The 13,603-nt window shown below is 39.9% G+C and overlaps 1 protein-coding gene across 3 annotated transcripts; it reads left to right on the forward strand.

Moving 5' to 3' along the window:
* The first annotated feature begins 179 nt into the window (after positions 1-179).
* LOC144519696 (solute carrier family 45 member 4-like) lies at positions 180-13,004 on the forward strand. Of its 3 annotated transcripts, none has more exons than XM_078253031.1 (14): positions 180-304; positions 1,528-2,136; positions 2,266-2,510; positions 5,102-5,290; positions 5,560-5,739; positions 6,144-6,814; positions 7,013-7,162; positions 7,253-7,501; positions 7,692-7,811; positions 8,243-8,342; positions 8,904-8,984; positions 9,129-9,259; positions 9,587-9,655; positions 9,939-13,004. In XM_078253031.1, the coding sequence occupies exons 3-14, from the start codon at positions 2,294-2,296 to the stop codon at positions 10,221-10,223; spliced, it is 2,442 nt and encodes an 813-aa protein (XP_078109157.1). In that variant the 5' UTR covers positions 180-304; positions 1,528-2,136; positions 2,266-2,293; the 3' UTR covers positions 10,224-13,004. The 3 variants fall into 3 exon arrangements, with proteins under 3 accessions (XP_078109157.1, XP_078109158.1, XP_078109159.1); XM_078253032.1 differs by having other exon boundaries at positions 2,288-2,510; XM_078253033.1 differs by having other exon boundaries at positions 1,528-2,510; positions 7,016-7,162.
* The last annotated feature ends 599 nt before the right edge of the window (positions 13,005-13,603 follow it).

Consider the following 13,603-nt stretch of genomic DNA (forward strand, 5'->3'; position numbering starts at 1 on the left):
ATTATTAGTTTTATTTGATAATTATTTGTTATTATTAATTGATGAGTAGGCTAATAATAACTGTAAGTAAACCATTCCCCGTTAGTTTTGTAGCTCGATGACGTCATATGCGTCCGTTTAGACCACGCCTCGCTTTGTTACTGTGGAAACCGTGGAAACCAATGAGATTGATGAGTGTATTGAACCAGATGGGCATGGGCATAGCCAGATTGCTAACCCAAACCAAGAGTTTTCCTGTCACGTTATCGAAAATTGACATAACGCGAAACTGATTTTACTTTACCTTAGCGGAGTAAAATTTCAGGTATGTTACATCTTTTTGTCTTTAATATACCGTTAACGTTAACTGTTTTTCTCTGTCTTAAGTTAAATTGCTAACGTTAGCTGCCTAACTAATTTATTAGCCAACCTAGCTCGCTAGGTGACGTTAACGTTAGCCACAACTAGTCAAACATCAGTGAATGTAAAGTTAACATTAATGTGTCCAGTCAGGTGTTTATTTATCGCCATGTGCATTATCCTCACACGCTAAAAAATGACTAAATTGCCTCGTTATTAGCTAATTACGTAACGTTAGACTGTAGAGCAGCTCAGGTAACGTAGGTTAGTCAGAGTTACCGACCGTTAGCAGAGCTGCCCTCGTGCAAAACGTTTCCTTACTGGTTCAACAAGCCTTTCAAACACACACCTGTCATACTTGTGAAATACACGCATGTTCAACTCTAACGTTACTTATGTGAAGTTAAAGACTCGTGTAGACTAGCTAGTCACTACACACAGGAACAGGTTACTCTGTGAAATCATCACGACAGAAAAATTCACAGAAGCGTTTTAACGCTTATTTGATATTGTTTAAAAATTAACTTTTATTTGGAATACCTAAGACATACTAAAAGTGATTTAGGAAAGACGAGAGAGACGTGGGGCTTAACTATATATCCCAAATCAAATCTACCTGTAACCATTAAACCAATTATGCAAAAGCTATTATGTTGTAATAAGTGTTTATTACTTAATGTGGCTTTTGTTCATGCCTCTGTCTTTATAGCCTGCCAGTTGTGTGGTTTAAAGGTTATGGTTACACCTGATGCCACTGAACGTCACGTCACATGAATGAAAACCTTTATAGTAATCTCAGATAGTTAAGGTGTGTCAAAATTGCTTCATCCTTTGTTCCTTTATTCTGTTATATGATACCTATTCCATCTATAAACTTATTACACAATGTTAGTTGCGTATTACAGTTATATATTGAGTTTAAATGTATTGCCAGTGTACTTCACTGGGACAGGGCATCATTTTTCTTAACCCAAGAAGATAATTTTAATTTCCTATCATTGGACCCAAACTGCACTGAAAATGTTTTACACATGGGAGCCCTCTAGCATTTGGCCTTGACCAATGTGCTTTGTATAAAGAAAATAAGTTAAGACAGGGAATGATAACACCAAGGCAATGCTACCACTTGGATTGCATTATATTTTATAGCTTTAGCTTACTGTCTTACTGATGTCTGTTTTTCTGCAGGTTGCTTTGTCACTCAGTCTGTCTTTGGCACGCTTCAACATGCTTTAAACTGCAACTTGCCTGGAAGTGCACTTACGCACACACACACACACACACAGAAAGACATTTGTTTGCATAGCCACACTCTAATCTTACACAATATACCCAAATACTCCATGCACACAACCAACTAACACACACTGACCAGCCACAGCAAACGCATTCACAGACCTATTCTAACCCTACTCACAGCTTACCACAAACACAACTACTGGAGCCTACAACACACATATTGCCACCCCCCTTTCTCCCACCTCTTCTGCTCCTCCCCTCTGCATACCTCTGGAGCTACACAGAACTTCTCTGCTTTTCCTGAATTTTTAATCTGCAAGCCACAGAGAGGAACACCATCGCTCTTCCATTGAGCTCCTGAGCCGTGCAACTGGGCACATATCAGCATGATGGAAAGCGGATAAACACATCAGTTTTTTGGACATATTAATCTCATTATAATGATGATTCCTGCCTCCTCCCCAATTATTTGCAATTATTTTGCCTTGAACCTGGAAGGTGCTGCAGCAGAGATGCTCTCTGATTAACTTTCTGGATATTTTTGGCTTCTCCTACACAGTGAGTGATCATTATGAAAACCATGGACATTACATGTTCTGTTAGCATATAATAACACAGTACAGTGTTGCTTACATATAGGAAATAGTAGCAATAAGTGTTATATATTGGTATATACCAACCATTCAGAAAAATAAAAACCCATTACCAGACTGTAATGGGAGGAGAAGCGGAGGAGAGGGAGGCTTCTGGCCATTCCGAAAGGAGGAAACCCAAGGAAGAAGCAGAAGAGAGTGAGAAGGAGATGGAGGAAGAGGGCAGAAGTATGCAGATCCCAATGTTTCGCTGGGTAATGCACGGGGCAGTGATGTTTGGACGCGAGTTCTGCTACGCAATGGAAACAGCCCTGGTGACGCCAGTGCTGCTGCAGATAGGTAAGGAGACACAATACGTTCACATAGAGACAGACACAGTCTTGCTCTCTATCGCTTAAACACATGTTCTCTTAATGTCACTATAGCCTCTTTCCGACAAAGTAGTTACAGGGACGTAGTTATAGGAACAGTCCACTTTTAACTGACTCTTTTATCCAAAGCGACTTACAATTGCTCTATATGTCAGAGGTCGCACGCCTCTGGAGCAACTATGGGTTAAGTGTCTTGTTCAGGGACACATTGGTTGATGTATCGCAGTGGGATTCAAACCCAGGTCTCCCACACCAAAGGCATGTGTCATATCCACTGAGCCACCACCACCCACAGCTCTACTAACTACTCTCCCAAAACTGGTTTTGCCATTTGCATTCGCCAAGTGGCCATAGGAACTGGTAGGAGGGGTAAGGGAGTGACGCAAGCACGGCAACGGTCTTTATGTTTCTGTTGTGCCTTGCCGGGATTCTATGCGGAAAAGGGAAAAGACCCTGAAGTAGGAGCTGAAAGAGTTACAGGAACTGCGGTTAGAGGAACTTAATAATCCCAAAATTAGTCCAGTCAGAACAGGGTTCTAGGAACGTTAGTTTTAGGAACTGCAAAAATCCCTCCGGCTGGTGTTTACACTAGATGTAATGAGTAGCACGTTCTGTTTACCCTGTCAGGTATTTTAGTGATACATGTGTGGCAGTGTTCCCCTGGTTAATGTCAGGAAAATAGGCAGACCCACACTGACTCTTTGCCCAAAATTAGCTATGAGCATCTTGTTTTTATTTGTTCATTTCAAGGAGATGCCCATCAGTCTGAATTCCAGCTGTAACATCCAGGTAACAGCGGAAACACATTAGACTTTTGTTTCATTAGCCACACTGGATCTATTGATTTCCCTTGGCTGCACCACTGTGTCATGTAACCTGTCTGCCCAGCAGTAGTTAACTGGGGGCTATCCAGTTAGATGTCAGGTTTGCCATCATAGCAGAAATGGAACAAAGGCATTTCCCCTGGCTAGGTATGGCAAGAATGTCTAACACAGCACATTTTATAGTCTCTCTGTTTTTCTCCCTATTCACAATATTGTAAAAAGATTGTTTTAAAAAACTTTCAAGCAAACCATATTCAGGTTTTTGAAAGCATTTTTTAAGGCATCCCGTTTTGCTTGAAAAATGCTTAGTGAGTGAAATGTATTCCAATAACAACCTCAAGTGTGACTGAGCTCTGAGTCAGCCACTGCAAAGTACTGTAGCTTTACAACATTGAACTCAAGCAGTTTGTGTTCAGCTGTGCCTTCTTGCAACACAAACCTACATAATGAGTGTGTCATAGTAAAGGTAGGCTTAATGGGTGCACTGTGGAGTTACTCACCAAAATGCATTGTGTTTTACCTTGACTTCTAACAAACGTATTGCATGCATTTCCGTCCTCAGTAAACATTTGCAGAGCTGATTTTTAAACCTACATTGTTAGCATCAGTGTTATTTTCCATCCAGCAGTCTTCTTCCCTGCCTTTTCTGGAGCATTGCTGCATGTATTGGCTTATTAGTGCCACCTGTCGATTAGTAGAATAGTTTGAAACCATTGGCAGGAATGTGTATCACCCACCTGCTTCCTTGTGCATCCTCATCTGTGTGTATAAAACAAACATAACTGAGAGCCACTCATTAAATTGCTTCATAGTGCTACTAGAGGTAAAAAAAAATATACAGGGTCCTTAAGTTAAGTATTGCTGTAATCCCATTGACAACAGAGAGAGTGAGCAGCCATCAGAAAACATTTTTCCTACTGCAAGAAAGTCATCTGCTGTTTTGTTGACTTAAGGGAGAGGAAAGGCAGGAGCAGAGCAAGGCAGCCTGGGTAACATGTTCCCATGAGAACCACCCAGTTCACCCCAGCTGACTGAATTTGAGTACATTAGGTCTGTACACTTCTTTATAAGGGGTGGAAAATCAGGATATTGTCATCTAGCAGAGACAGTTGTTTGAAGCCTAGTTCTGTCTCATGACATTCAACAACTGGCGATTTCACTATTCTCCTGGCTGGTTGGTGCGTATTTCGGTCCGTGTTGTTGTTACAGGCCACCTCTGTTTTTGCCACTCTAAAAGCCGTTGGTAAAGGAAGCTGGTTAAGAGCACTTGTGGCTTTTCAGCTATGCTTTTATAAACAATGGAACATAGGAAAACATTCATCCTTTTTGTGGAGATTAAAAAAACAAAATTTAAAAAAAAAGCTTTTCTGCCTGGACACTGTTTTAGTTATTATTGGTTTTGTACCAAGATGGCAGGACAAAACAGAGCCCAGTGAATGAGTAATTCATTACAAAGAACTTTGAAGCTTGAGTCCTTCCGTCAGTGGTTAGTCAGCGTTAAAGACATGGTTTATAATAAAAACATAAGTAAATCAAAGGAAATGCAATGAAAACATTTGGCATATCTTATCAGAGCTTATTTAACCATGTGGTCAAATTTAATAAGAGAGAGGCACATGTGAGGCAAAGCGTTATTTCATATCAAGTCTTTCCTAAAAATAGAATCGTCCAACAATAGTATACGTTGACTGGATTCTTAGTCTTGAATCTACCATTTTGTTTGTGTGTTTTCTAGGTCTTCCTGAGCAATATTACAGTTTAACCTGGTTCCTCAGTCCTATCCTGGGTCTCCTCCTCACACCTGTGATTGGCTCAGCCAGTGACCGATGTACTCTGCGATGGGGCCGGAGAAGACCATTCATTCTGGCCCTGTGTGTAGGTGTGCTGCTGGGAGTGGCGCTGTTCTTAAACGGATCATTAATAGGTGAGTAGAAAGTTTCAAAGGAGATCACCACTTAAAAATTATAATAATTACTCTTTAACAACATTAATGGTATGGGGAAATTAAGGTCTGTTGTGTTTTTTTTATTTAGTTTCTTTTTGTTCTATATCAGTGTTTCCTTTAGGATTTGTTTTAGCAGTGGGGGCAGGTCTGTCCGAACAGATTCAACTATGTTATTGTCTGTACAATATCTATAAAATATTCTGATAAAAAATGACTGAATCTGTATACATTTTGTGATGTTCTGTTAGGCCTTTCTGTTGGTGATAGTCCTAGCAGCCAGCCAATTGGCATCGTCCTCACTGTAGTTGGTGTGGTGGTGCTGGATTTCTGTGCCGATGCCTCTGAGGGACCAATCAGAGCTTACCTTCTTGATGTTGCTGACACTGACGAGCAAGATATGGCCCTAAATATTCATGCTTTCTCGGCTGGTAAGACAACATGCATGTATGGACACCCACACACACCCACACCCACGCGCGCACACACACACACACACACACACACACACACACACACACACACTGTCCACATACACCTGTTTAAATATCAGCTATTTAATAACAAACATAAGTAGTACACAGCAAACAAAGCGACTTTGAGTCCTTGAAAAGCGCTATACAAATTAAATTTATTATTATTATTACATATACATCGTCACATATACATTGTCGTTCATATACAAATTATTTCTAACACTTTTCTCAGAATGTGAGTTTTAAAAATGTTTCACACACATAGGCAGTGTAGTTTCAGAAGCTGCTTGTACTTGTCCTTGTTTCTTAGACTTTGCACAATAATTGACTTGTTTCTGTGTATATACCTGTCGCTTCAGGGCTTGGCGGAGCAGTGGGCTACATGCTGGGTGGTCTAGACTGGACTGGCACAGCTCTGGGCCGAGCATTTAAATCACAGGAACAGGTCCTCTTCGTGTTTGCAGGCATCATCTTCATTATCTCTGTCACACTGCACATGCTCAGTATCCCTGAGCAACCTTTAGCTCCTTCCAATCAGCTTAAAGTCACAGGAAGTGGGGAGTCTACCAGCCAGTTGTCTTTCAGGGCCGTTGGTCACACTCCACCTTTACTTGATGTGATTGCAGAGGAGGATGCTTCAGCACGAGCTCCGTCCCGAGAGGGCAACAGATCAGATCCTGAGGAAGGAGAAATGGACTTCCTTGCTGTGGAGCGAGTGCGGAGTAAAAGCGATTCAGTCTTAGCCATGCCAGATGCCACAATTGAGATGGATTCTGACCTCGACCCAGATGCACAATTTTTCCAGCCAGAGGTGCATTGCTTGCAGCGAAAGCTAGAAGATGATTTTAAGCCATCAGACCACAGTATTGGGTCTTCGTCTACTTCCGGTGGACCACCCGCCCTTACTGATGGGATGGTGGTCTTAGAGCCTACAAATCTAGCTTGGCCTGAGCTTAGGGGTCCAACAAACGGCCCTCATTCTCTCCTTCAGATCAGTTCTGGCTCAGAGGACTCACATCTGAAAACACAGGTGAAATCAGCTGCTACGGTGGCAGATATTATTTGTCTTGGCATGCAATTACATTGCCAGAACAGTGTTAATGTTACGGGTAACTTGTGATCAATAGAACAGAAAACTTCTGTACTGGGTTTCAGATATGTTGTCCCATGTCTTCAGTTTCCCTTTGTGCTTTTTAATATATACGTCTGTGCATCTCTCCTGTCCCAGCAGGTCAAGGCTGTCAATGGTGTCAATGCTAGCTTGTCCACTTCTGACCACTCCAATGACATGAAAGGCCATGCCTCCACTAGGCTGCCAAGCCGGCCCTCCAACACCTTAGTTTCATCACGACCACACCCACACACCTTCTACAGACAGGTACCATTGCATTTACCAGTTTTTGAATTACTTTCTGTAATAGTAATTTTGCAAATGTGAAATAGCTGATGTTGGACTTTTTCTCTTTAGCCCTCCTTCACTTTCTCCTACTATGGACGAGTGGGATCACAGCGCTATCGACTGCGAAGGACAGCACCATCAAGCCCTCGGCCAATTACCACCTCCCAAAGTTTGAATGACCTGAGTAAACTCCAGCGGTGTGGGGACAGGCGGGAGTTGCAGCTGTCAGCTAGCAGTCTGTCATCTGAGGGCTCCAGCAGTGAGGGAGGACCAGACAAGGGTACAACTGTTCGACTCCTCTGGTTATCCATGTTGAAGGTGAAGTAAATTGCAAATGTACTATTAATATATGTAATATTGATGTATTTTTTTCTCCTATTTTACTATTGCACTGCATCACATTTACAACAATTTAAGGTCTACTGTTGCAGATTAACAAACCAAACTTTTTTTTGTGGAATTCCTTATTAATGTCAAGTCTTCCTTGTTTCATTTCTGTCCTCTGTAGATGCCTAGGCAGCTGTGGAGATTGTGTGTGTGTCACCTTCTCACATGGTTCTCCATTATAGCTGAAGCTGTGTTTTACACCGATTTTATGGGCCAAGTCATCTACCACGGAGACCCCACGGTACACGCACGCACGCACGCACACACACACACACACACACACACACACACACACACACTTGTGTGTCTTATTGTTTAAAGACAGTTGTGCTAACTGACTGCATTTTGTGGCCTGCTGTCATTATAGATGTAATGTAATTTATTTTAATTGGTTAACAATTGTATTTTAGGATGCCTATTGTCAGCTGGCCCGGGGACTACAGCTGGAAATTAGCCATAAAGGCTAAAGCTGCAAATTTTATTGAACAGTTAATTAAGGGGGACTGTCCACGACATTATAAACTAATAAACTAAACTAAACTACCATGGAGACCACACAGTAGAGGGACACAGATGAATAAACCCAGCATGCTACACAAAGTCATGTATGCTAAATATTTACATGTTTACAAGTCTACAATTACATTGCCAAAATTATTATGCTTGTTTCAGGCACCAGCCAATTCCACAGACCTACTTAACTATCACAAAGGAGTACAGATGGGCTGCTGGGGACTGGTGGTCTATGCTGCTACTGCTGCTGTCTGCTCTGGTAAAACACAAACACTGTTTGACTGTCTGGCTGTCTGTCCAAGTCAACTTCACTGCGAAATCATAATGTTCTACAAAAACGCTTTTTTGGCAATTATTCAACGCCATAACTCAGGAACAGAAGGGGAGATTGTGACCATATTTCACATTTGGTCAGATACTGAATTGGTGACACTAATCTGCCCAACTTTAACCTGTGGTGATTGTATAGATCTGGTTGAAGATGTGTGTGAAGCATCCACATTTGTCAAAAAAATACACTTCATACCTTTTATTAAATTCCTTCTTATTCTTCTCCCTGTCTTCACTACATGTATTATATGAGTCTGGACAGACATGGATGTAAACTGCAACTTGACTGGTTGGCAGAGGCATACAACCGCAAGGCGGTAATTCTAGTTAGATTCGAATTTAAATCTCTGTATATACTGCTGTATTTACATACAAAAGAAGTGGTCAGTGATACAATTAAACTTTTCCCCTCCATTTTCTAACCTGCTTCACTATGCTGTCTTCAATAATTGACATTTCTCTGCCTCCCTCTTTCCATCTCTCCACTCAGCAATCCTTCAAAAGTACCTGGATAATTTTGATCTGAGCATTAAGATTGTCTACATTGTTGGAACTCTGGGATTCTCAATAGGTCAGTTGATACAACAGAGTAAACCGCTGATAATAATAAAGTAAAGCACAGTGGATTTGGGAGCAGTTGCATATTGTCTTAATGGGTATGCAGGATAAATTGAAATACAATGTATTTAAATAGCTTTCATCTCTCTAACCTTAGGAACTGCGGTTATGGCAATCTTCCCTAATGTTTATGTTGCCATGGTGATGATCAGTAGCATGGGCATCATCTCCTTGAGTATCTCCTACTGTCCCTATGCATTACTCGGGCAGTACCATGAAATCAAAGAGGTATGTACACAAACAGACAATACACGTATCCATGCACGCTTTCCCTACCTGGCAACACAAATACTGCATTTAGCTGCTGCTTTATAATTCTCTATGTTTCCAAACTGCATTCCTACTTTGTAGGCGGCAGTGTGTGTGTTTATGGCATCGCAGATGGTTTTGGTAATTCATGGTTTCTGGTTGTGGAAGGATTTAATTGTAGTTTTGGGTACAGTTGCTTCTGTTGTGTTATAAATTAAATCTACCACAGTTTCAGTGAATCCATTGATGTAATCAGTGACATAATATGCTTAATATGTGATTCTCCTTTACCGTTCCTCTACTCAGTACATTCACCATAGTCCAGCAAACACTAGAAGAGGTTTTGGTATTGACTGCGCTATCTTATCCTGCCAGGTGAGCATTGATACTTTTTTCTCCATCACCTCTAGACATGACATAAGATTTTGCTGTTGATAAAGCAACACCCAAACAGATCACAGTGATTCTTGGTCTTTTTTTTAACTGATCCAGACAGCATGGTTTAGGCTGTGAGCTAAATTAACTAATGTATTTATTCCAAATTTGTGTCATTTTCAGTTGCCTTCTACTTCTAGGGGTGTTGATACAAATCTATGGGAAGCATGAGTTTCATTAAAGCGTATACTATTGTGTTGAATTATTCTTTTTTCATTTCCAGGTCTATATCAGCCAGATTCTCGTTGCATCGGCCCTCGGCGCTGTGGTAGACGCAGTTGGCAGTGTGCGTGTCATTCCCGCAGTGGCCTCTGGAGGCGCCTTCCTTGGCTTCCTTACTGCCTGTTTCCTCGTTATTTATCCTGATATGGAGCCCACCAGCTTAGAGAAGGGCTTGGTGGGTTTACCTGGAGATTCAGACCCAAATGGAGGAAGGACCAGTGACCAGAGATTGGCTCTGTTGAGCCTCACAGATGGAGATAGTCTAAAGAGGACAGACAATGAATGACTCAGTTGCTTTAGCATTAATTGTTTAGGTTTCTTCTAACTAAGCACAGGCCACAGCATGTGAGGGTTAAACCAAATGTCTGTTTCTTTCTGAAGAAGGAAAGAGGAAAAACATGGCAGAACAGTTGACGCCCATTTACAGATATCTGGGTGGGATGGATTTGGATGGATAATATATTTTTGGAGTAGAAGACTGATAAGAAGAAACCGTCTCTGGGCTGCTATGTTTGTCTTATTGCTACCTCAACCCTAAAACCAAATGGATGGCTAGATGGATGGAAGTAAGCCATTAAAACACAAAAAGACACATACCAGTGACTTGGCGAGACTGTTGAAGCTAACTGTTGAAGCTCAGACTACTGAAACAAATATAAGCCTTTATTGCGAAAAACATAAATGGAAAGCACACAGAGCACTTTCTGTCTCACTCCTGAACAGTATTGTCACACTGATGCTGCGTAAAGTGTGATATTTTAATTCACAGAAGCTGCTCTATATACTGCTTAATGGACAATCATAGTGCTGTAAAAGTATGTACCTCTGCATTACATGTAGACTGAATATGTTAATATTTGTTCCTGTCTTTTAATGGAATACCTTGATATTATATTGTTATTTTATAAATGCCAGAAAGTTTCCAAACTACAGGTAAAGTCTTCAACGTTTGTTGCAGACATTACAATTCCTACACTTTTTTATTCACATTTATGATTTAGGTTACATAGCAAGCTAGTGTGCAGTTAGAAGTGCCCTTTTGTGATGATTTGATAACTCTTGCCTGTACTGAAAATGACAAAAATTCTGAAAGAAAGAAACATTTTATCATAATGTAGTTAAGAAATTAAACCAGCAGCTGTGACAATGTATTTTTGGCACTATGGTTAAGTCTGCGGATGGATCTGTTATCCACGTTCCTTTATTCAAATTACAAACCAATTGCAGTGTTTCTCAATGAAGACAGATTTTGCATTGTAACTACTGTAAATATACACTGTAAATGGTAGTGTATCATCTCTCAAATTTGACCTCAAGTAGTGTTGGGCTTCAGTGTGATTTGTATTAGATGATGGCATTTGTTTTGTTTTGTATTGAAAAAAAGTGTTTTGAAATATACATTCCAAATACAGGTGACGTAGTTGGATAGAAATGTTGACCTTAAAGGGGATTGCAGTTTTTGTTTGTACTTTGTATTAGAAGCAAAATTACACTAGCCCACATTAGTTTAGTGTGCCATGCTGCTCATTTGACATCTGTGAAACTGTCCTACAGTAAGGACAAATAAGAAGATCAATACCTCCCATACTGCCAGGCTTCAGTTTACATCAGAATAACAAACATGAGAGGTAGCACAGAGTCTGTGGAGGAGTATTGTGAACATTGAGCAGCATGCAAGACAATGTTTAACATACTCCCTACTCCTCACACTTTAACATATTGGCAGTGTCACAAACGGAGTGCAGTATACAAAGTTTAATAAGCTATACAGACCTATGCCAGTTCTAATTAAACAGCATAGTATGTCCTTTTTGAAGGCTTATCTTCAGTAGAACCCTATCACTCTTGAATATTAGACTTGGTGCAAATGCCCAGAGCAGCCTTAAGTTTCATTAATAAGAGCTTTATTTTTTTAATTGTGGAGGTTTACATGGTCTGAAACTGTTTCAGAAACCTGTAATGCTGTATATTGAATAGTAAAGAGGACCGATTCTATGCAAGGCCAACAACTGATCTTTGCAAATTTGCAGCCATTACCAAGTGAACCTTAAAGAAAAGCACAGGACCTTCTCAGTTCACTTTCCTCCTTAAAGGATTGTTCAAGTCAGAGTGAAAACGGCACAAGCATGAAAGGTGTCTATCGTTGTTGCAACCTTGAGGCTTTACTTTGTTTATGGGCAATGCCAACACTGTATTTGTTGTTTTGGACCTTGTATCCTGGCAGCTTTGCCATTGCTTTGCCTGTCATGTCAGAAGTGTCTTTTATGGTGTGATTGCTTTCACTGAGGACTTAAGGCCTCCTGATTTACAAGCACTACAAAGGGATCAATCTGTGATTTTTGCATGAGATATTGAAAGGAAAGTGTTGAGATAATTAATGCAAAATGATATAAACAATCACTAATATCCCTGTAAATAATGCAAAGATTCTGCTTGTGTGACATGGGCTGTGTGCCATTGTGTTCCTTGGGAATTGTACTGGGCCTGTTTTTAAAAAAGCACCTGTTGACAAGAGATTAGGGTATATAATATTGTTAGTTTTTTAAACTATATATTTTGCTAGTATTATGTTTTCCAAGCAATATGAGGTACTTATTCTTTGTTAATCAAAATAGAACAGTCATGAGATCTGTAGACACGTTAAAACGTTATTTTTCACTTTTCTATCAGAGGACCAGTAAACAGGCAGGTTAACCAAATCCTCTTTTTTTATATACAACTTTGATTCATTTTACATTAACTTAGTTTTAGTTCAATGAGTAATTTCACTTTAGCTGGTCTAAATGTTTCAGAGATGTTTCCATCTTACGAAGAAGCTTTTTTTGGGGAATAACTCCATTTTTAGTGCCAAACTACTGTGGAAGAATAAGAGTTTCTTGGAACAGGCCCCCTGCTTATTGAACTTGTTTTGATTTTATACAAATGTTAATAATTTATGAATGATATTTTATGTTTTGGTTTGATTTTGTGATTTTGGTTCTTTTTTGCTGCTGCTGGCAGACTTGTACAATGTAAACAAGGTATTTTTGTACCAGTTATTTGAAAAAATACAATGATTGCACCTTCACTTGTGTTTGTGTTTGTATGACAATTGCTCACACATGCTACTGTATTTCAACATGAATACTATGATATGACTATGATAAAGAATGTACATGTTATTTTCACACGTTATTTTATTTAGAGTCTGTCAGTCAGTATCTAGTACTCACACAGGTGTCTCCTTAAGCTGAAAACCAAATCAGATCATTAAGACTCTATCAGTTTGGTTTTATCAGGTGACATCATTTTAAAGTGACTGTCAATTAGTAAGTTCCACATAGGCTCCAATATTCTTTGTTAGAGATATTAGCACTGTTTGAGTGTTTCAATGTGGGGCTTACAGCTGCTAACGCCTATTTTATTCTAATTAAAATCATTTGATTTAACGTTTTAGCCACTTAAGTTTTCAATGCAGACTTACTTTCCAAATTATGCAATACACTGTAGACCCTAATTATGATATTAAAAATGTATAAGTAACAACCAATATCTTGGAGGCTACTGGGTCTTTTATTTTTCTATAGATGATATGCTTTGTATGATACTGCTGTGCTTCCTCAAATCAGCAATGCGCATGTTAATAGCTACGTCCGCACAGAGAAACAGGAAGTAGAGTGACAGACG

The sequence above is a fragment of the Sander vitreus genome, chromosome 6, assembly GCF_031162955.1.
Source record: "Sander vitreus isolate 19-12246 chromosome 6, sanVit1, whole genome shotgun sequence".
Taxonomy (NCBI): domain Eukaryota; kingdom Metazoa; phylum Chordata; class Actinopteri; order Perciformes; family Percidae; genus Sander; species Sander vitreus.